General features: G+C 50.8%; 1 protein-coding gene across 3 annotated transcripts; it reads left to right on the plus strand.

Annotated features, from left to right (window-relative positions):
- Window positions 1-297: 297 nt before the first annotated feature.
- On the plus strand, window positions 298-20353 carry PITX2 (paired like homeodomain 2). 3 transcript variants are annotated; one of them, XM_026013472.2, is made up of 5 exons: window positions 298-596; window positions 4487-4542; window positions 5004-5141; window positions 16372-16577; window positions 19104-20353. In XM_026013472.2, the coding sequence occupies exons 2-5, from the start codon at window positions 4497-4499 to the stop codon at window positions 19665-19667; spliced, it is 954 nt and encodes a 317-aa protein (XP_025869257.1). In that variant the 5' UTR covers window positions 298-596; window positions 4487-4496; the 3' UTR covers window positions 19668-20353. The 3 variants fall into 3 exon arrangements, with proteins under 3 accessions (XP_025869257.1, XP_025869258.1, XP_025869256.1); XM_026013473.2 differs by lacking the exon at window positions 5004-5141 and having other exon boundaries at window positions 332-596; XM_026013471.2 differs by lacking the exons at window positions 298-596; window positions 4487-4542; window positions 5004-5141 and adding an exon at window positions 15097-15478.
- Window positions 20354-21812: the final 1459 nt, after the last annotated feature.

Here is a 21812-nt window from a genome sequence, read left to right on the forward strand (position 1 = left end):
CCTCCCCTCCCGCCCTCCTTTTCCACGGCGGGAGTGCTTTGCGCCCGCTGCTCGTCGGCTCCGGCTCCCGGCCCGGCTCCCTGCCCCGGCCCGCGCCCAAGTCTCCGGCCCGCCGGCCGGCGCTCCCGGCCCTGCCCCGCTTCGCGTCGCCCCCGGCCGCTCCCCCCCGCGCTCGCCCGAACGCCCCGCTCGCTCCCTGTGCGCCCGCCGCGCAGCCGGGCTCGGCCGCCCGCCCGCCCGCCCGCGCGCCCGCCACTGTGCAGCGGAGTTTGGTGGAATCTCTGCTGACGTCACGTCACTCCCCACTCGGAGACCGAGCGGAGGGAAGAGAGAGGGATGAGAGCGAGGGAGGGGAGAGAGAGTGCGAGTCGGAGCGAGAAAGCTGGAGCGGCGCAGAAAGAAACTGCCAGTGACGGCTAGGTCCCCGCGGCCGCCGCGCACCCCTGGACTCCCTCGGACCTTGGCACCCTCGGGAGCCCCGCGGTGCTCTCGGGCTCGGCGTTCGGGCGCTTGCGGTGCAGCCTGCGCCTCGGCTCTCTGGAAACCTCCCCGGGAAGCGGTGGGACGCGGAGACCGCAGCTCGCTCCCGGGAGCCGGTAAGTGGAGGCCGTCTCTTCCGCAGGGATGTGAGATCATGCGAGTTTGGAAATTTGTTCCACTTTGGAGAATCTTCACCGAGGGTGATTTGTGGTTCTTGGGGCTGCCTCTCCCCTCACCGAGGTAAACTCAGTTGGCAAACAGACCTTGCAAAGCCCTGTTCCTCTAGTCCCCAGTCGCTGACACTAACAATCTATGGGTTTGCTGAAGTCGAGTGGGAAGTGAGACCATGGCTGGCATTTAAAACGAGGTATCTTCCCTTAAATCTCGGTGCCAACACTGCAGGGACAAATCCTCAGGCTGAGGATTAGCATTCTCAAGATAAAGGGCCGGGTACAAAGTTTCAGCTACTGGAAGATTAGCCCCCTTCCCATTGTTACCAATTGGGAAAAAAAAAAAAAAAAAAAAAAAAGATTCCATCTTAACTGGCAGTTAGTGACCTCTCAGGCCCAAGCGAATTACCTGGGAGCCAGGCCTGGATGCCAGGCTCACACAATTACTTTGGATTATAAATCCTTTAAATTGATCACCAGTCAACTCCAATCTTGCACTTGAAGAGATACGTTTTTAAATGGTAAAGAAGAGACGACTGTTTTCCAAGTGTCGAGTAAGAAAAAATTAGGATTCTAAATCTGGGACTTACCGGTCTCCTTTCATTCCAATTCAATGACTTTACTTTCCCAAGTAATTAGAAATCATAGAGCGGTATGATTTTTACTCTTTTTTTGTGTGTGAGTACCATAAAGATATAGTAAAACTAAAGTAAAACTAAATGAAAAAAACCTTACTATTATGAATTAAAATAATACAGGCATGCATACATTCTAAAGTATTTGTATGAAAAAAATCTGATTTAAAGAGATTCCTTTGCATTTTCTGAGCCATCAATAAGAATTAAACATGGATTTAAAATAATTTTGGAGGAAATTTATCTAAAATTCAAATACCAATTATGTCAAGGAAACAAAGCACGTAAGTAAAATAGATTGAGGATGTTTATTGTTGTAACATAAAATAAGCATACAAGGTTTCAACAATCAAACATTCTCTAAAAATTAAACAGCTACTTCATTTGCGAATGTTTTACTTTACCTCAGCAAAACTACACTTAAATTATTCAGGTGCTTTGTTCCTCAAGTTGAGCATGTTTGTCTTCAAGTGTTCATAAAGCATCAATATTAATTGGTTTAAAAGAAGGCTTAAACTGGTAAAATACAGAACTGTGTTAAGCAGCATTTTAATTTCCTTAAATGATTACCCACTGCAAATTAATTTACTGGCTCATCTCACCAATTTAGTTCATTTAAAACATATGTTCTTGTGCTGTTTATTTTTAAACTTTCCATTAAAGATTTTGTTATGGGGTAACAAAATAAATGGAAAGGGGAGAAATGAGAAAGGAGCTGGAATTATTAGAACTCTATTTTATCCTGCAATTTCCTCATGTGGCAATCATCAGAAATTATTTTTAAGAAAATTGTTTTATTTTCTTACTGCTTTACTGCCTGCCTTGGCCAGTGTGGTTCAGCGTGCTTCCTTAACTATGTGGTGCTTTTTAGCATATTCACAATAGGAAACTCAAGCTGGCCAAAACAAGATTGCCTGGCATATACATTCAAACCAGGACTTGAACTTTTGGGGTGAGAACAACTTCCCATCAAGAAAAGTTGTGCATCTTAATTTGTGAGATTAGCGGGAGAGGCTAGTCCCTAAATCCTACAGCGAAATTTGTCTAGTAAGACTTGTCTTCCTTGACAGGGCAAGTTTAAGGATCAGCAGGCGGGAATTGGAGGTTATTTTTAAAAACTGTCTTCCCTAGTTACTTAGATTCATTTCATCTAGTAGGCCTAGTAATTATATCAAGCAAAAAAATAAATAAGTGATGCAGGTCTCAGGGCACATTCTGACTGCAAAATAAATCCCCAAGTCACAAGGACACTTAGAAGTGAGCTAAGGAACACGCCTTGACCTTCTTTTCAGTCCTCAGAACAGAGTTCTTGAAGATTTGTTTTGTATTGCTTTGTTTGGTCTTCAGCACTGAAGCTTGGGAGTAGGGGGAGAATGTGTAATAATTGACTGACTTTACACTCAGCGACCCCATCTTTTTCTTTTGTATATTTCATTCCTAAATAAATAAATAAATAAATAAATAAATAAAAACTATTTGCAGTTACCATCTGCAATGCTTGGGCTACCCGCTAATAATGCAGCCGGTTCAGATGTTAAAAAAAAAAAAAAAAAAAGGAAAAAAAAAAAAGATTATCGAGTTGATGATGACATGCAAATTTCCCCTGAAATTATCATAAGTAAACATTTGAAGTCTGGACTAATAAAATCCCATCTGTGTTACTTCATATCGAGTTAGTAGAAAGCTGTGATAATGAATTTTGTAATATCTCACGAACAGACATCTCAATCAGGGACTAATCCTGTGATTTTACTGCAGAATCACTAAATCTGGAGCCGCCAAACTGCTACTACTGGGCCCCCGGGCCTGCAAGGATCCGCAGAGCCCCCGCCCACGTCCCAGCTAGCCTGTGAGGGGAACCCCTGGGTCCCCACGCCGCCGCGCGGGGCAGCCCCTCCGCTGAGCAGCGACCTTGGCCAGAGGCCCCCGAGGCGCAGCTCGTTCCGGGAGAGGCCCAGGAGCCGGGAAATAGGACCCAAACTAGAGCCAGACTCGCAGCTCCCTGCCCCGCCTCTGCTCCTGGGCCAAAGGGGCAACGCCCGCTCCCACCCTTAGCCCTGGACCCCAGCGAAGCGGGCCCTCCCGCCGCCGGCGTACCCTGGTTAGCGTGGAGAGTGCCAGGCGCCGAGATCCAAGGGCCTGGGGAGCCCGAGACCTTCTTTCTTTTCTTCTGCCTTTAAAGCAGCCGCGGCTCTTCTAACCCACCCCGACAAGGTCTCTCGCCACCCACCTCTCCCGGTTTGCCTGTGGCGGAAAAGGGGGCGCGCGTTAAACGCTTGGCTCGCTGCGCTGCGGTTGGAAATTTGAAAAAGATTTGGTTTGCCGGGGAGAATCGGGGGAGCCGTTCTCGGAGAGTTCTTTCTGCGTCCTTGGTGGGAAGAAAACCCTCCGGACGTTTGCCCCCGTCCTCCCTCGTCTCACCCAATTCACCCCGTTTACCTCCTCTGCGATCTTAAATCTTCACCTTAGGGTAAATAAATGGCCGGGTGAGTATGTCCAGGGGAAAGTGTGGCTAAATATGGATAAGCGGCTCCTGATGGGTGAGAGGCCCGAAGCCAGCTCGCTCCCGGGGCACCCTAGGCCAAGAACCTTAGAGTCCCGTTCATTTCAGAATTACCGAAAATCTAGGGCAGCTGCTGTCTAGGACAGTTACAAGTGGACTCTGATATTCTATAAAGGTTTACTGAGCTCCTACTAAAGGAAAGCACCAACTTTAGCCCTACTAAAGGAAAGTGCTTAATGGTGGCCTTCCACACAACCTCCTAAGCAGAAAAGTCCTCCTCATTCACCCCCAAAATGTTGCATCTGCTTAAGTTTGGCCTCGTGTTCAGGCGGCCTCTCAACCCTTGACACAAGCGTCTTGTGAGTAGACTCCACAGCCCTAAATCCTCCCCCCCATCCACACCCCCACCCCAACACGATGCTTTTATCCGTAGAGAGCGCCAGGGCCCATTCACCGCACCCCCAGAGGAGAGGTCCCCCTCGGGCCCATCCAGACGTGCTGGACCAGGCAGGGGCTAGGCTGCGCACGAGGCTGGGCAGCCCGAGGCTGTCAGGGCAGGGAAACAGGCCCGAAACCCAGCACAGAGTAGGCGCTTCATAGCGACTTTGAAGCCGTCAGCCCCCCTGGGGGCCTCGGTTGAGCCCTGCGCGCGCTCCGGGCCGCCGCCACTCACAGCCTCCTCGTCTTTTATTTTGCAGGTTACGGGGAATGGAGACCAACTGCCGCAAACTAGTGTCGGCGTGTGTGCAATTAGGTAAGACTCGCTTCTCCAGCCCGGGTCACCCGACGGGAGCCCGCACCACGCGAGGGCGGCAGGAGGGCACCGGCCCCTGGCGAGGCGGCGGCGAGGGGCTCCTCCAGGAGGGGCCGGCGGGGACAGAAAGGGAAGCGGAGCCAGGACGCTGGTGGCCTCCCCCGGGGGGACGTGGGGGCGGGGGCTCTGGATGCGGAGCGAGCGGCTCGCCGCGTCCCGGCGCCCCGGCCTCCTCCTCCTCCGGGGGGTGGGGGAGCCGCTGACAGCCGCCCCACGCCGGGCTGCCAGAGGGTCCGGGGGACTGGAGTGCCCTCCGCCCTTTCCTCTAACTGGGTCTTTGCTCTTTGTCCCTCTTTCTCCTCCCGTCTTGCCTCCTCCCCCGCCCCCCAACACCCCGCTTCTTTCCGCGGCGGTCCCGGGCGTCTCTCTCCCCGCTGGTGGGGCGGGCGCGCGTGGCCCAGGCGTGCAGCCGGCGGCCGTTGAATGCCTCTTCTCCAAAGACTCCGAAATCAAAAAGGTCGAGTTCACAGACTCTCCCGAGAGCCGGAAAGAGGCGGCCAGCAGCAAGCTCTTCCCGCGGCAGCATCCCGGCGCCACTGGTAAGGCCGGGAGCGAAGTGCAGGCCGCGCGCAGGGCACCCGCCTCCGGGCCTGGCCTTCGGGTAAGGCGCAGGCAGGCCAGGCCGCCAGGGGCGACGTGCCTGCTCCTTGACTTAGACACTTGGCCTCTGGGTGGGACGGGAAGCAGCCGTCCCAGGGACGTTAATTCCTTTCTCCAAATTATACTGCACTCCTGAGACCCAACACCTCTCCCTCTAGCTCTTTCTCGCTCTCTCCGTGTGGCCTGATCTACGCACACCCCAACCTACCTCTGTGCCTCTAGCTGGCGCGGAAAAGTAGTCCAACAGCGACCTCTGTCGCCCGCCATGTCCCACTGCGCGCAGCTCCGCCAAGGGTCCACCCCGCCCCTGCAGCTCTCAGCCGCGCCCCGCCCAGGCTTGTGGGCGCGGGGTTTACGGCGGAAGGCAAGCAGGGGACGCTGCTGTTGGCAGAGACTGGCCTGGCCGGGAGGGGAAAGAGCTGACTAGAGCCCCGCGGAGCCTGAGGGCAGCGACGGTGCGCCGCAGCCGAGGGTGTAATGAAGTGTGTGTGCCCCTGTCGACGCGAACCTACCTGTTGTGCAGGTTGCAAGGCCTCGGGTCTTGGTGGTGTCGTTGCTTAATTAGCTGGTTTCATTGTGGAAGAGTCCAGGGACACTGCTGCTCAAAGTCTGCAGACTTGTGTAAAAGTGAAATGTCTCCAACCCACTGCACAGGGCTTTGCTGAACTGAAAATTACCCTTTGGGTTTGTGTGCATGTGTGTGTGTGTGTGTGTGTGTGTGTGTGTGTGTGTGTAGGGATGAAGGGACAAGCTTTCCCTTGGAATACATGCAAAACTCAAACTTAATTGTTTTAATATTCTCCGGGTTTTCCAGGTTGCTATAATAATAAGTGCCTAGCCTTAGGAAGTTGTTGACCTTTGATAGTGTGAGGAGATAAAGCCCCCCACCGCCCTCAGCCCCTAACCCCCTCTTTCCGGATTAAAGTGTAAGGACACAAATGTAATGTGTGCCAGAGGGGGGCGAATTGGGACCCCCACCAAGTAAACAAACCATATTACTAAGAAGAAAACAAAGGCTCTGCATTCGAGCTTCCTAGTGAATCTGAGAAAATTATCATTTGTCTAAATAAAACTTCTAAAGTGGTCTGGAGCGGAGCAGTCTCCACACCACAATATCGCGAATCCTCCTGCTGGGCCAGTTAAACGCTCACTTGTCCGGGATTAACCCCATGGGGTTAAATGGGGCCATGCAGAGATAACGTTGGATGATTTCTGTCATTAAGATTGTGTTAAATTCTTCCTCTGTTTGATAATCGGTCGTAAAAATAAATTATTAGACCGGAGAATGTTTGGGATATGGTTAAAAATCAAGAACAGCAATGACCCCCCGGGAAATATTTTGTGCGGGTTCAGCGGTGGCTCTGGCCAGTCGAGGGGAGCTCCCCAGTCGCACTTCCCACGGGTTGGGCTGGAGCCAGCGAGCTGAGGCGCAGAGGGTTCCCGCTGCCTGGGAGCAGGAGCCATACAGAATGTCTTCTGTCCCCACCATCCCAACCCAGAGCACCTAGACCTTTCTGAGGACAGGTGGTCTCCATCCCAGTTCGGGAGAGCAGGGCCTTTTCTGCTCCTGTCACAGTCCCCACTCGGGCCACCAGGCATCCAGTTTTGGTAATTAGCAGGTAAATGAAGAACTAGAAATAACGAATGATTGTTTTCTTAACCATTACTTTCAAGCCAGGATTATTTTAGTGCATGTGAAAGGCTCTTCCTCTACGCTGGCAACAATCTGTTTTCTACCTTTTGGAGGGAAGAAGAAAATTGCTGCCTAAACATGTTTGTTGCCATTAATTAAGAGGCATGTGATAGGGAGAAATGCTGAAAATCTTGATTTTATTGGCTTCTAGGGATGCGGTAGATTAAAAAAAAAAAAAAAAAGCCACACACCAGTAGGCAAAACTACAGTGCCTGGGAAGGGAGGTTGCCAGAGCCCCCTCTGCTGAATATAAGTAAATTTAACTTATATGCTATGCAAACTCCTGGCATACCCTGCTTTTAAAAGAGAGATTTTTCTCCTCTATTTTTATGACCTTTTTTTTTACTTTCAAAAAGAAAAAAATGTTTACAATGACATGCAGGTTTCAGAAGAGATCATGATGCTTTATTATTGGCACTACCCTCTCCTCAGCAACGCCCGCCCCCTCCCCCCCAACACTGTGTCCTCTGTTGAAGATCGAAACTGGTCTCTAGGTAGACAAGGTTAACTTCTGGAAACCTCCAACTCTGCATTCCTTCCCAGAGGAACCCTCATCCCTTTGATATCCATTGGGCCAACCCCACGGCCTGTCTGGAACCCTGAAACTTGAGGGGCATAGAGGTCGACTGGAGACTCTTAAGGCCAGGGGTTTGAGAGAGGATTGAAAGAGGAATGGCTAGGCATCCAAGTGGAGGGAGGAAGAGTTGGCAAGTTCAACTGTACCTCCCAGAAAGAAGGGGCAGAAGGGGCAGTGGTCTGCTGAGAACGGCCCCCTAGACCAGAGATCCTTGACTTCTCCCTTTAGGGTTTCCCAAAAGTAGCCTCTTTGCGGAAATCAAAAAGTGCTCCTGACTTTCAGGAAGGGGAGGGACTGATCCTCCCCTGTCGGTAACCCGTAAAGTTTCGGGGCGGTGGCTCTGGTTTGCGGGTCGCAACCCGACCGAGCTGCCGCCCCGCGGTCCAGGTCCGGGCGCCGAGCTTCCGCGACCGAGCTTGGGCAGGTACCTCCGCCCGGCCTTCCCCAGAGACGCCATTAATTTTTAAATGGCTTTGGCTGAGCGGACGGGCTGAAAGTCTCACCCAGGTCTCCGGGGCGCTCGGACTTCCCTCCCTTGGGAGCGGGACCGCAGGGCCCTGGTGGCGCCCCCAGCCGCGACGCACCCTGCCTCAAGCAGTCGCTCGCCCCCATCTAGTTCAGAGGACCCGGGCAACCCCCGCCGCCTCGGCAGCAGCAGACCCTTCATTCATTCAATCAGCAAATGTTTGCCGAGCACATACTACGTGGATTCCTAATGTACCCCCTGAAAGCAAATAAGCCGGTTTCCCTTCGCCGTCAGGAAGCAGCCTTAATGCTAAGGACACCAGCGAGAGCAGACCAGGCCATCTCTAGCCAAATGCGGAGTGGGGGTACCTGCAGCCAGGGCTTGGGGCCTGGGCGTTTTCAGCAAGGAGGGGGGGTGGGTGTTTAGAGGGTGGTAGAGGACTCTTAGCGGTGAGGCCCGGGACAAGGGACAGGGGCAAGCAGAAGGCCGGGATTACGGAGAGGAGATTGCAATTTTCTTTTCTACTGCACCCCCCCCCCAGCCCCGCCCCGCCAACTCTGTAGCTTATTGGCAGAAGCTGCCTCTGAGATGTGTGGGGGCTCTTTCCCCCGTCGGGGGAAGTCGTACCAGTTGTGCAATAAGTAGCCAGTCCCTGCGGATCCCCGCCCGCAGAGATGGTCTTTACAGGTCGTCGTGTTCCTCGCTACTGACACCAAAGCGCGCTCCAAGTTTTTCGTCCGGCGGGTTGGGCTGTTATTCCGCACCGCCCGCTGTTAATATATGCAGCAGTTGTTAGAGCGACTCGGGAGGGAAAAGGAAATGTATAACGAAAGCTTATTCGTGAGCAGGAATATACTAATGGAACAATCTGATGTCTTCTTAATCCTATGTAAAAAGCTTTGTCGTCTTCCTAATATTGACTGAATGGGTAATTAATGGCTCTTCATCTAGGCGAATACCCTGTAATCCAAAGATAGGCAAAAGACAACAAGCCCAAGGTAGAAGACAAAAGGCCCAACTGTGGCCGGCAACCCCCTCCCCCACCAGGGTCTCCAAAGAGGAAAGTTCCCCCTCAGGGGAAAAAAAAAAAAAAAGCAAACAGGAGTGGGAGACTATAGGTACCTTTCCTACCTTTCCTAGGCTAGACTTAATGGCAGAAACTGGTGGCTCAGGTCAGTTCACTGCTCCGTGTGCCCACGCCACCCCCGAGTCCTTGTCTCTGCATTTCGTTCTTCTCCGTTCCTCTAGGGAGTCACCCCCATTTGGATCCTGACCAGAACCTTTTCTTCCCCCCTAAGCTCCCATCTTTCGTTCAGGGAAGTAATTGATAACAGAGGACCAACACACAAGATCCTCAAAAACCTCAGGCAAGGATGGAACCCCTTTCTGATCCAGCTGGAGAAGCCTTTCTTTTACAACATAAGGCAGTGTCTGAGCGGACTAAGATGGTTGGGAGGGGAGGAAAGAAATTAATATCAGGAGAATGAGCAGCAAAATTGTGTATATGTGTTAAAGAGTGATCGGGAGCGATGGAGTCAACTTCATTGTAAGGATCTGACATGGGGAGTGCCCAAATTCTCCCAGCGTGTTTTTAACAGGCTGACATTTTAATTTAAACCTTTAGAAGTAATATATTACTTGGGTTACTACGATGAGGTGGGTTCCTTTTTTTTTCTTTCTTTTTTTTTTTTTTTGTCAGCTGACAGCTTTTAAAATATTATTTCGCTAGGGAAATAAAAGCTTCATCTCAGATTATAGGTGGGTATTTTTGGATTTATGTGATTTATGGTCACCATGACAACTAATGCTGAATGTTAGCTACCAGCATGTCTGGGAGAGTGAAGACAGAAAGAAGGGAGAGCAAGAGAAATAGTAAAGGGAAACGGACAAGAGCTAGAGGGGAGAAATACAGAAAAGAGAAAAAGAGGCGCATTTTAATCCAATTTTTAAATGTGACTTTAGTCAGTCTCTTGCCAGCTCTCCCTTAATGAATCTCATTCTCTTTTACCGCTTTCTCTCTCTGTCTCTCTCTGCCCCCCATCTATCTCTCTCTCCCTACAAATTTATACCAAAATTTGGCTGACACAAATTTATACCATTCTCTTTATATGACTTTTCCACAGCTCATTGTTTTCCAAGATTCAACTATGGCCTAATAAACCTGTAGTGTTAACAAACTACTGTGAAAAAGCATATAGCACGTGGGTTTCATTGACATCCCCCCTTCAGCCGCCCTACCTCCTCTAATCCCTGATTTTCTCTTCAGGCGCCAGTGTGGGGGTACCTCCTCCTACCACCCCAGCACCCCCGGCCAGTTACTACAAACCTCAGGTGGTTGAGTGTGTGGGACTAAAATCTGGATGCCATTTGCAGGGACCCAGAGAATGTGAGTGTTGCTCAGTATATGCACAGATTTTCGATTCGGAGAAGAATCTGCCCCTTTTTACAAACTAGCACTTTTTAAATCCGTTTAGAGAATGGGGATCAGAGGAGTATCAGCCGCAATAAAGTTTTTAATTTCTGGGTGCTTTCAATTCATGACTGGAGCGGCAGGGATACGGAGGAACAACGAAAGGGGCCTTTACAGCTAGCTGTGTGTGTGAAGAAAGGGCAGGCAGAAGAAGGGGAGGAAAGGCCACTCCTTGGGCAGGGTGCAAGGTCTCCAGCTGACCTCTGCGCTTTACACCATACGCACAGGCACACATACCTACGCCCGTCATGGGGCTCTGAGCTGAGCCTGGGCGGCCATGGCCTTGAGCTGGGACCAGAGCAGCTTCTCTCCCCTCTGTGATCTGACAGTGCAGGGAGACATCTAATTGAGCCATCTTTCAGATGAGCTTTGAGGACAGATTTTTTTTTCCCCAAAAGTTGTGGATCGCTTGGTTGGTTAGCAGTTCATACTTGGGCCACCGCACCCGAGAGTTTGGCTGCGCAGTCCAACCAGTCTCTCCACGGAGGCCAGAGGGGCTTTGCACAACTAACACTAAAGAGTGTGAAATTAAATAAGACCTTAAGACTGGTAATCGGTGGCAAATACCAGCAGCTCAAAACATGCCTGACCCGGTGTCACACATTTCCCTCCTCAAGGGTCTTGCTTTGAAAGAAAGAAAAAAAAAAAAAAAAAAAAAAAACAAGAAAACCCAAATGAGAATTCTTGCATGTCTTCGGATTCAAAAACCCAAACCTGCACTGGGTTTACTTCCATGGAGGCCTTACAACACTTCCAGTTTCCCTAAACTGACCACTTTGATTTTTTTCTGGACTGGAAATTTCTATGACAGAGGCTAGGAAGTCCCTGAAATTTCTAGAGCCAGTCAAAGAAGAGTGTGTGAAGCATGGAGAACACAAGAGGAGTGCTCAATCTGCAAAATACATAGGATTACTTTCAACTCCTTCCTTATCTATACTACCAATATCTGTGTCCCACAAGTTTTTTGTAGATTGTTTCCAGAGCTGCCCACCACCACCACCACCACCACCACCACTGTTTTCATTGAAAAGTGTTTCTTCATTGCCCAGCACTCACTTGCTTTTCTCCATCTAGACTTTTCATGTTGGTGTACTCCTACCATCCACGGAGTGAATTCAGTTGGGCCTGAGAAGGGGGTCAGCCAAGCTCACCACGGGTAAAGTGATCAGGAGAGGTTGAAACTCTGGTTGGAAAAATGCAAAGAATTGCCTAACTGGCTCAGTTGATGATGGGGTGGGGCATTATATATTATGTATGTATGTGTGTATCTAGAAGGATGATAGATGATGATGATAGATAGATAGATAGATAGATAGATAGATAGATAGATAGATATGGTTATATTTTTACTTTAATCAGAGATCTCCAGATAATTGTCTTTATTCCCCACTTGACTTTGTAGTGGATAGATACAATTTAAGATTCCTTATCTTTTTAGGCTTTTAGGCTTCCTGGAGATCACCAGTGCTTCCAACGTCTCCCACAGTTTTGGCACTATGAGAAGCTGTCACTTACCCTTGGGGGTTTCAACCACTTTGGAAGCAATTCAGAGATTAGATCTTTCATATGTGCATTTGCCATGATGAGGGTTGTGTTAATCAACAGAGTCAAGGAGTTTAAATAAAAATTCTGTGGCTTTCGTGAGAGATGTGCTTCCTTATCTATATGGTTCTGTGGAGCTTCTCAGCTCTCCTAAGTAGGGAGTTTTGAGAAACACCCAGAGCCTCCACCAAAAATTGCGGCTCAGGGGCTTGAATCTAGAAGAAACTAACACTAAAGAAAGTATGCTCACTATGGTGGGAGTTTTTCATTCTTTCATGTGATGGAGTTTCTTCATGAAATGAAGCTTTATGGGTGTGTTATTTTGGGGATCACGGCTATGCCGAGGTTTAAAAAGAAGAATATGGAATATGATTAGTAAACACATTGGGCGGAAAAACTCCGGATTCATATTGACTTAGTTATAGGTCATCAGCTGGCAGTGCAATGGGAGGAAATATTTACTTTACACATATACTTTATGATCTTGGGGGAATTAGAGGAAATTCAATAAGAAAACGGCTAGAAACATTTAAAACCCTTATTTAAAAGACTTAAGCAAATTAGAGTCTTATCAGATTAAAAACCACTACAAATGTAAGAGCATTGTCTTCGGTGAAACGCTGTGGGGTCTGAGGAGATTCTCTGCCAAATCTCAGGGATAAAATGCGTCATTTAAGCACCAGATAATGAGCAGAATGTAAATTAATTTAACCTTCTTTACCAACAGGCTGCTGGTGTAATATGTATAATTTAGTGATAAGATTGCAGGACCTAATATAGCTGGATGTATGAGCCTTAGCTAATGCAAACCTGTCACATGGGGATGTATTCTGCTCTGAGCAGGTGTGTGTATGCTTGAAATGGGGTGAACTGGAATAAAAGGTTAAAACCAGAAATGCTGATTTAAACCTTAGTATAAAGAAATTTCCTCCTTGCAGCTATATTTTTCTTAAAGTGTGATGATACTTCTGGGGGGAGAGATTGAAGAACAATTCTCATCTGGTTCTTTGGATGGCTCTCAAGCATGTTTAAAATGGGGGAGGAGCTGCAGATAGGGTTTGGCAGGGAGAGCCAGGCAAAGGAGAGACACATGGGTTACAAACATATTTGTAGTCTGCTTCATCAACACTGCCCCAGACTACATAAGTTTCCCAATCTTGTGAACAAGGACAAGGAGGGAGTTTTCTGAAGATACCTCATACTGGTGTTACAAATCATTGACTGTAATGTCAAACAAATACACATTCAGGGATGATAACGCTAACTCCACAATAAAGCAATCACCAATGCAGAAACCCAAAGAGGATTAGCTTGTGCTCTCCCGATGACCTAAGCAGAGGACAAAAGGACTTTCAAAAATTATTTTGAATGATATGTTTGTATTCCTTTATTTGAAAATTAATAATTTTTTTGGAAATAGTGTTATAGACTTGGATGTCCCCAAGGTGTTTTTTTTTTTCTTTTTAATAAAGTAAATGAATAAGGCTTAGCTTTTCCTAGCTGAGTGTTCTCCTAGGCTTTTGCCCTTCGCCCCCACCCTACTGCCTCTGCCTGCTTGGACTTTGAAGATTCAACAGCCTTGAGCTTCCTAGGAAAAGAAAATGACTTAAAAATTATCCTTGAAATTGGTTATTTGGCAACACTCATAATTGTATGGAAATTCATTAAAGCATATTTTATATATAATTAGTTCAAGGTTGTTGATTCTGCAGGCTTTATGGATTTGAATCTGATTGATAATAAAGTAAACAAGAGAGTCGAATTTAAAGCGGGCTCTCTCTAGGGTTAGGACAAGCTTAATACAGTGTACAAGGAATTTGAAAGATCTAGGATATGTGTCTTAATCAACGCTAAGTAGAATGGATAAGCTTTCAGCGTTTTGAAAATGCTGGGTTAGGGTTTCTACTCTATTGTGTATTTTCTGTCTGGGGACTAATAAGCATTACAGCGAACGTGATCTGAGGCGACTTTTATTCTTGTATAAATCCAGAGTGAACCACCAAACAGTTGTTCGTTTAAAGTCAAGGTAATTTTCTTCTGACGGGTCCATTTGCTTCTCGGTTTCTAATTTATTAGCCTGCCCTCTCAGGGCTTTGTCTCCTTTGCAATTAAAGTAAAGCTTCTTCAGATTAGCACAGCATTCACTTGACAGGCTGTTTGGAAAATTTAAGCTCGGAGAGGTGATTTGTTGCTGTTTTTTAAATTTTTTTTTTTTTCTGGTTTTAAGTAGCATGTCTTCTTTCCATCCAAGAAGAGAAAAACATCTCTCGATTGGAAATGGATGTAGTGAGATACAAAAGGAAGGGGTGGGGAGGCTTGTGGGTCCTCGTACCTTTCAGCCCTCGACCTTTCCGCTCCTTCCTCCCGGGCCTTCTGCTCGCAGCCTCACCTCTGTACCTCCCAGCTGAACTGAAAGCCGGCGGGTCTTGGGCCGGGGCAGAGCCGGATCCCGGGAGCCGGCCGGTGTAGACCCGGTGGGCGCAGGGAGGTGCTCGCCCGGCCCCGCTCCGCTGATAGGCGCAGCCCGGGCTGTCCCTCCGCCGCGGCTCGGCGTCTCCTGATTGGTGCGGAGCCACGTCACTCCCGCTGGGCGCAGGGTCTGGGAGGGGGCGGAGGCGGGGAGGGTTGGGAGGGCCGCGGCGAAGTGACGTCTGGGCACCAGGAAGCCCGCCTCTGGTTTTAAGATGTTGGGCCAACAGGGAAGCTCGGAGCCGCAGAGCTGGTCCGGCGCTCGCCTGCGTGCGGGGAGCTGAGCCGCTGCGAGGCCGTGCTCGGGCTCGACGGCCCGAGGGGGTGTGCGTGTGCGCGCCGCGGAGGGTGCCCCGAGGCCCGCGCCGCCGCCGCCGCCGCCGCCGCCGCCGCCGCCGCCGCCGCGGGGGATCCGATATCAGCTACCTGTCCCTGTCACTCTTGACACTTCGCTGTCAGGCTGCCGCGCGGGGGGCGGGCAGATCGCGAACGCCGTTAGCTTTCCTTATTGGAGGGGTACTTGGGGGAGGGAGGGAGGGAGGAAGGGGGTCTTTGCCGCTCTGGTTTCGCTTTGGAGCTCGGAAGCCTGCAGCCAAAGACGCTCCGAGCGGTGCCCTCCCACCCACATCCCCATGTCTCCGTCGGCCCGCTGACTCCGCCGCTGGACCCTTCGCTAGAGCCTGCCGGAGGGGACGGGGGCGGCTCGGTTCACAGACTCAGCAGGGTTTGCCCGCGGCGGCCACGGCGGGGAAACTCGGCGCCCAGAGCGCAGCGCGGAGCGGGCGGCGGCGGCCACGGGGGTTCGGCCGCGAGGCAGCCCCGGACTTGCAGGGCGGCGCGCTCCTTCGTCCATGAACTGCATGAAAGGCCCGCTGCATCTGGAGCACCGAGCAGCAGGGACCAAGCTGCTGGCCACCGCCTCGCCTTCCTCCTGTCACCATCCCCAGCCACTGGCCATGGCTTCAGTCCTGGCTCCCGGTCAGCCCCGCTCCCTGGACTCGTCTAAGCACAGGCTGGAGGTGCACACCATCTCTGACACCTCCAGCCCCGAGGCCGCAGGTAAGGCGCCGCGCGGCCCCGCACACACCCCGGGGCCGGCCGCCCGCGGCCGCTCGGCCCCCCTCGCCCCCAGGAGGTCGGCCCCTCCGGGGGAGGCGTGGTGGGAGTGGTCGTTTCGTTTGCTCCCGGCAGAACTTCCGGAGCCAGCGTCCGTCTGGCCCCGCGCTCCTTTCGCCCCACCTCGACCGCCTTAGGTGGGCGAACGACGCGAGCCAGCCTAGTCCTCTCGGTTCCTATCCTGGCCTCCCTGCGTTTCCTGGGTCACGAGAAAGTCCCAGCATCTCCATTCGAAGACGTTCAGAGGCCACCCCCACCCCCGCCCTGCTCCCCCCACCCCCACCCCCGCCCCCGCCCGGGTCCCCGTTCTCTCGGCTTTCAGATCCCGAGAAGCTGCGCTTGTTAGAAAAGTATTTCTGAGACTTCTACGCCGCAGAAGCAGCGGTATTTCTAAAAGGCCAGAGGAACTCGGGGTGGCCGGCCGAGTCCCCGAGTCTACCTTTGAGCCGCCTTCCGTTCCGCATCGAGATCGGAGGGGCCTGCGCAACACGCGCCCGCGCGGGTGTCGGGGAGATGTGGTGTGTCTGCGCGGAGGCGTGTAAATGCACTCGAAAGCCGCCGAGGCTATAAAAATGAATGTGCCTTTGCTCGGAGATAAACATGTAAATAAAACGTGCGGCGCTGGGGGAGGGGAGCAGATGGGGCGCTCACACCCACACTCTCGTCCGCACACCCTGGAGTCGCAGCGCTCCCCGCGGCCCGGAGGGGCCGCTCACTCCCCGCTCCCCACCCTGCGGCGGCCCAGCTCTATCCCGGCCTCCGCCGCGCGGGCCCAGCTGGAGTTCGCGGGTAGCAGGTGGACGTGCTGACGGGACCTTTGTGTGTTTCGCTTTCAGAGAAGGAGAAGAGCCAGCAGGGAAAGAATGAGGACGTGGGCACCGAAGACCCGTCCAAGAAGAAGCGGCAACGGCGGCAGCGCACTCACTTCACCAGCCAGCAGTTGCAGGAACTGGAGGCCACTTTCCAGAGGAACCGCTACCCGGACATGTCCACGCGCGAGGAGATCGCCGTGTGGACCAACCTTACGGAAGCCCGAGTTCGGGTAGGACCCCTGGCGGAGCCTGGGAAGGCTGGGAAGGAGGGCGCTGCAGACGCGCAGGCCACCAGCCCCGGAGGGAGTGAGGAAGGCGGCGTCTCCCGGGCGCGCGGGTGCTGTGCCTTTGCCACGGCAGAAGGGCCTCTCTCGGCGGCCCGGGCTGCCAGGCTACAGCTCCCCCTTCCGAGACCGAGACCCGCGGTAGGCCCCGCTCGGCTCGGGCGCCCCGAGCGCCCCCGGCTCACCGCCCCGTCGCCCCGAGCCCTGCAGAACTGGGCCGCGTGGCATCCCCCTGCACAGGGTATTGTGTTCGGGGCTCGCAGTCGCCAGACGAGCGCTCATAAAATCCCTCCCAGGCCAGGAGGCGAGAGCAGGCTCCAACCTGTGCGCTTTTAACCAGGAATACCCGCCGGAGACGTGCAAGGTTTGGTCCTCCTTGGGAAACTTTCGCGCCCAGCCTAGCCCGGCCTTTTCTCTCCACCCGGCTCATCCTCCTTACATAGTCTTTGAGGTTTTTCGGCCATTCCGGTCTCTCCCACACCCTGTCCCTCGGTTTTGTTATCTACGGAAGCAGTTTTGATACACACCTACTATCCTGTTAGTTCTCTTAGAAAGAAAAGGAAGAAAAAAAGAGAAAGGCTTTTCGGTTTGGTTTATTTGTCTCAGGAGATTGTTACTCATATCCTTCTTCCCAATAATAGTTCTTTTTTAAGGGGGAGGGGTGGCTTACCTTTGTAGCAAATCGGTACTTTATGGATTGGCAAAAGTGAACTTAAATGAATTACCCAGTAGCAACATCCTGGTTTATGCTGGTCAGTGGAAACTCCGAACACGTTAGGATTCTGGAAGCAGAAACATACATAGCAGGATCCAGGGGCTTTGCTGTTAAAAAAGAAAAAAAAAAAAAAAAAAAAAAGCTCTGGATAGAAAAATAGAGCTCCCAGTTACAGCAGAGAAGAAAGAAGAAAATACTATATACAACAATAACGAGGAAAAAATAAAGACCAAAATGCTTTCCCAAAGCAGAGGGAATGAAGGCACTCTCTGGGTGGCATTTGTGTAGGATATGAGGCTATGCTGGTGGATAACAGCCCGGATGAAGCTGAAAATGGTTTTAGTTTAACTGCTCAGAGTTAGAATTCTTGCTCTCAGGCCGCGTGGTTTTAGGCAAGGTCAGTCTTTCATTAGCAATCCTGCGCATCAGGGAACAGGACTTGCACGTACTCTTCTTGCCTGGGCAGAAGTTTAGACAGCGGCCCAGGGTGGAAATAGCAAGTAATTAAAATAACACAATCAGTGGGTTGGTTCTCTGGACTCCTACGGAAAAGATTTCTTCCTATCCCCTGCCTCCCGCCCTGCGGCTTTTCTGCAAGCCCTCCCAAGTTCCCCCCGCTACTACCGTGCTGGGCTGTCGCTTCCTCAGGCTGCCTCCTTCCAGGCCCGCCGCATGTCCAGCCAAGTGGGAGTGGAGCGTGCTTTTTTATAACAGTCCGGCGCAAAGAGGAAGGGGGATAAAAAGGAAATCAAGAATGAAAGGGAAAAGGAAAAAAAGCGGATTAGGCGGCTGGGCCCGGCTGAGACGTGTAATGTGAAACATCACCGGTGTCAGCTCTGAAATCTGGGGCCAGGCCTCGCTCCAATACACAAAAGCCGCAGTCTGCGGCGGCGGGCGGGCCGATGTGGATTGAGAGAAGGGTTGCGTCGGGGCCACCGGACGCGGGTGGGGGCTGACCGGGTTAGGCGGCTGCTTGAAAAGCCCAGCAAACTGTCTGGGCCCGGCTGGAGCAGCGCCGGGTGAGGGGCCTGGCCTGGAGTGGGCGGAGGGTGAGAACGAGCCGACTGGAGGGAGGAGGAGGCTGCCGAGCGACCTGGGTTCCCAGAGATTTCCCAGCCAAGCTCGTGGAGTTAGGAGGCTGAAGGAAAGGCGGTCTTTTGCTTTTTAATTCGTTATTTTGCTAGGCGAGGATGGGGGTCGCAGCCTAGCGCCAGTTGCCAGAGCCTGTAGTGTGGAGTGGGGGGCGGCGGGGGAGGTCTGAGACGGGAGGGAGGAGCTGCGTGACAGAGCGCCCCGGCCTCCGGTGCCCTCTCAGCTCCCTTGTTCTCATCACTGTGTCTATGGGAAACAAGTTTGCAAGGCGGCCTGGTAAGGGTTGGGCAGAAAACCCGCTGAACCGCGTTTATTTTACAGTAAGTGTTTTTGGATCTTGAGGAGGGCCTGGGCTAGTGAACAAGCTGCCCACAGGCCGCCAGGTGTTAGACTGGGGTTTGTGGCACAGTTCAGAGCCTGGGCTCGCAGGCCTCACCTGGCCAGGCCGCCCTCTTTTGGACGGGACTCACTCAGGCAGCCCGGCCAGCGGGGCCGTAGGGGGTTGGGGAAAATGTGGAAGCCTGAGTGAGTGCGTGTCTCCCCCTGCCCCCCACATACGTCTGTATGTGTGTCTTGGTGGCCAATGGCCTCTGGTGTTTTCTGGGATCAAGATTTTACTAATCTGTTCTGTGGCATCTGTTTGCTCCCTTGCCTTCCACCCCCAGGTTTGGTTCAAGAATCGCAGGGCCAAATGGAGAAAGCGGGAGCGCAACCAGCAGGCCGAGCTGTGCAAGAATGGCTTTGGGCCACAGTTCAATGGCCTTATGCAGCCGTACGACGACATGTACCCCGGCTATTCCTACAACAACTGGGCCGCCAAGGGTCTCACGTCAGCCTCCCTGTCCACCAAGAGCTTCCCTTTCTTCAACTCTATGAATGTCAACCCCCTATCGTCGCAGAGCATGTTCTCCCCACCCAACTCCATCTCCTCCATGAGCATGTCGTCCAGCATGGTGCCCTCAGCTGTGACCGGCGTCCCGGGCTCCAGCCTCAACAGCCTGAATAACTTGAACAACCTGAGCAGCCCGTCGCTGAATTCCGCGGTGCCCACGCCTGCCTGTCCTTACGCGCCGCCGACTCCTCCGTACGTTTACAGGGACACGTGTAACTCGAGCCTGGCCAGCCTGAGACTGAAAGCAAAGCAGCATTCCAGCTTTGGCTACGCCAGCGTGCAGAACCCGGCGTCCAACCTGAGTGCTTGCCAGTACGCCGTGGACCGGCCGGTGTGAGCCTCGCCCACAGCACCCGGATCCTAGGACCGTGCCGGATGGGGCAGCTCTGCCCTTGAAAGACTGGGAATTATGCTAGAAGGTCGTGGGCGCTAAGGAAAGGAAGAGAAAGAAGATATAAAGAGAAAAGGAAACCACTGAATAAAGAGAGCTCCTTTGATTTCAAAGGAATTTCCTCAATGTCTGACATCTTTCACTAAAAGTATTTCCAACAGTTGCAAGGACACACACAAATGTTTGACTGGATATGACATTTTAACATTACTATAAGCTTGTTATTTTTTAAGTTTAGCATTGTTAACATTAAAATGACTGAAAGGATGTATATATATCGAAATGTCAAATTAATTTTATAAAAAGCAGTTGTTAGTACTATCACAACAGTGTTTTTAAAGGTTAGGCTTTAAAATAAAGCATGTTATACAGAAGCGATTAGGGTTTTTCGCTTGTGAGCAAAGGAATGTATATACTAAATGCCACACTGTATGTTTCTAACATATTATTATTATAAAAATGTGTGAATATCAGTTTTAGAATAGTTTCTCTGGTGGATGCAATGATGTTTCTGAAACTGCTATGTACAACCTACCCTGTGTATAACATTTCGTACAATATTATTGTTTTACTTTTCAGCAAATATGAAAAATGTGTTTTATTTCATGGGAGTAAAATATACTACATACAAATCAGTCTGGATTCTTTCTGCCCTCCTCTGTCGCCTGGCCAGGGTTTCTCAGTCACTGCTTCCTAAACAAACCAGTACCCTCTGCCTGCCTAGTTAAACACACAAGGCAGCAGGACTTATTTAAATTTGGTAGAAATAAATTATAGTCATTCATCAGAAACTAAAAAGAAAAAAAAAAGCCACTCCCAGGGAAAAAAAAGGCGGGGGGCTGCAAAGTCTGGTCTTGTCTCCCTGATTTTTCTTTGGCTTAAACCCAGAGTATTCCATTATTGCTAGCAAATAATATAAGAGAAAAAGAAGAAAGGAGAAAGAAATTTAGAAAGTATGTCAGCTTGGAATGACTCTCAAATATACTTTTTTGGGGGGGAAGGTCTCCACATCCAGTAAATTGTTCTAGAGAATTATGTGTGTATGTATACATGTACAGTTTATATACATTCCTCTCAAGACGAATACATCTATAATAAGTTTACAAGGAAACACCTCCAGTTCAAAATATTTAGGCCTCCACGTTTATCTTTCAGGCTTAAGTAGAGAGATTCTTCATGTTATATTGCATTCTATTTCCAAATCCTTTCGAGACATTAAAAGAAACAAAGGCCATTTCTAATAACTACAGCCCTTTTAGTTTCCCAAAGAGCCCAGGGGTTGAGAGGTTAGAGTGGAGTTTCCTGAGTCTTGTCGAGCAATATGTAGTTGAGGCAAAGGTCATGCTCCCCGTGTTTTGTTTTAAATAATATTGACCCATTAATTCTAAACCTGCTTGTTCCTGAAATTATACAGGATTATGGTTTGCAAACTGCGGGACAATGAAGCAAATCAAGATGAATTACAGCCCTGGCCCTCCCTCCCATCCTCTGACATCTAAACGGGGAAAGAGATCGGTGTGAGTGTTTAAAGGAACTTTAAGCACCCGCTCTTCCTTTGTTGGTGGTTTCCAGCTTTTTTTTTTTTTTTAATGTGAAATTTGATTTCGTAACAAATCGTAGCAAATACGACTTAGTCCGAAGGAATTCATTACTGAGGCTCTGGGGGAGAGGGGGGTGAAGGGTAAATCCTGAGGTCCTTTGCAATTCTGGTCACCTCCTCCCCCCAGTGGGCGAGGACAAACACAACCCTGGGGAATAAGGAGCGAAAAGTAGCCAGCAGTTTTCTGGAGCCGAGAAAACCTGTGTTTTTGCGCTTAGGTTACTTTTATCTGGCTGAAACTTTACCTAGAAGCTTTTGAGGCTCAGACGCGGAGTCTTTGTTCTGCAAGGGACTGCTGCTGCCACTTAAAGAGATCGCAGATAACGTCCCCGGTGTGAGATCAGTGCGCAATGCACATTAACTTTTTTTTTCTTTCTTTTTTAAGCTCTGCCTCTAACCTACGGAGGGATCACGCGGCAGTGGGGGGCAGATAAAAGCCCTTTGGCCGAGGGTCACCTCCGTCCTTGTTGTTCACTTGAGAGCAGTGGAGA

The sequence above is a fragment of the Vulpes vulpes genome, chromosome 4, assembly GCF_048418805.1.
Source record: "Vulpes vulpes isolate BD-2025 chromosome 4, VulVul3, whole genome shotgun sequence".
Classification (NCBI taxonomy): Eukaryota; Metazoa; Chordata; class Mammalia; order Carnivora; family Canidae; genus Vulpes; species Vulpes vulpes.

Coding starts and splice junctions, on each gene's coding strand:
- PITX2 (XM_026013471.2), top strand. CDS start 15,271: ATGAACTGCATGAAAGGCCCGCTGCATCTGGAGCACCGAGCAGCAGGG. Junction 15,479..16,371: donor CTCCAGCCCCGAGGCCGCAG/GTAAGGCGCCGC, acceptor TTTCGCTTTCAG/AGAAGGAGAAGAGCCAGCAG. Junction 16,578..19,103: donor TTACGGAAGCCCGAGTTCGG/GTAGGACCCCTG, acceptor TTCCACCCCCAG/GTTTGGTTCAAGAATCGCAG.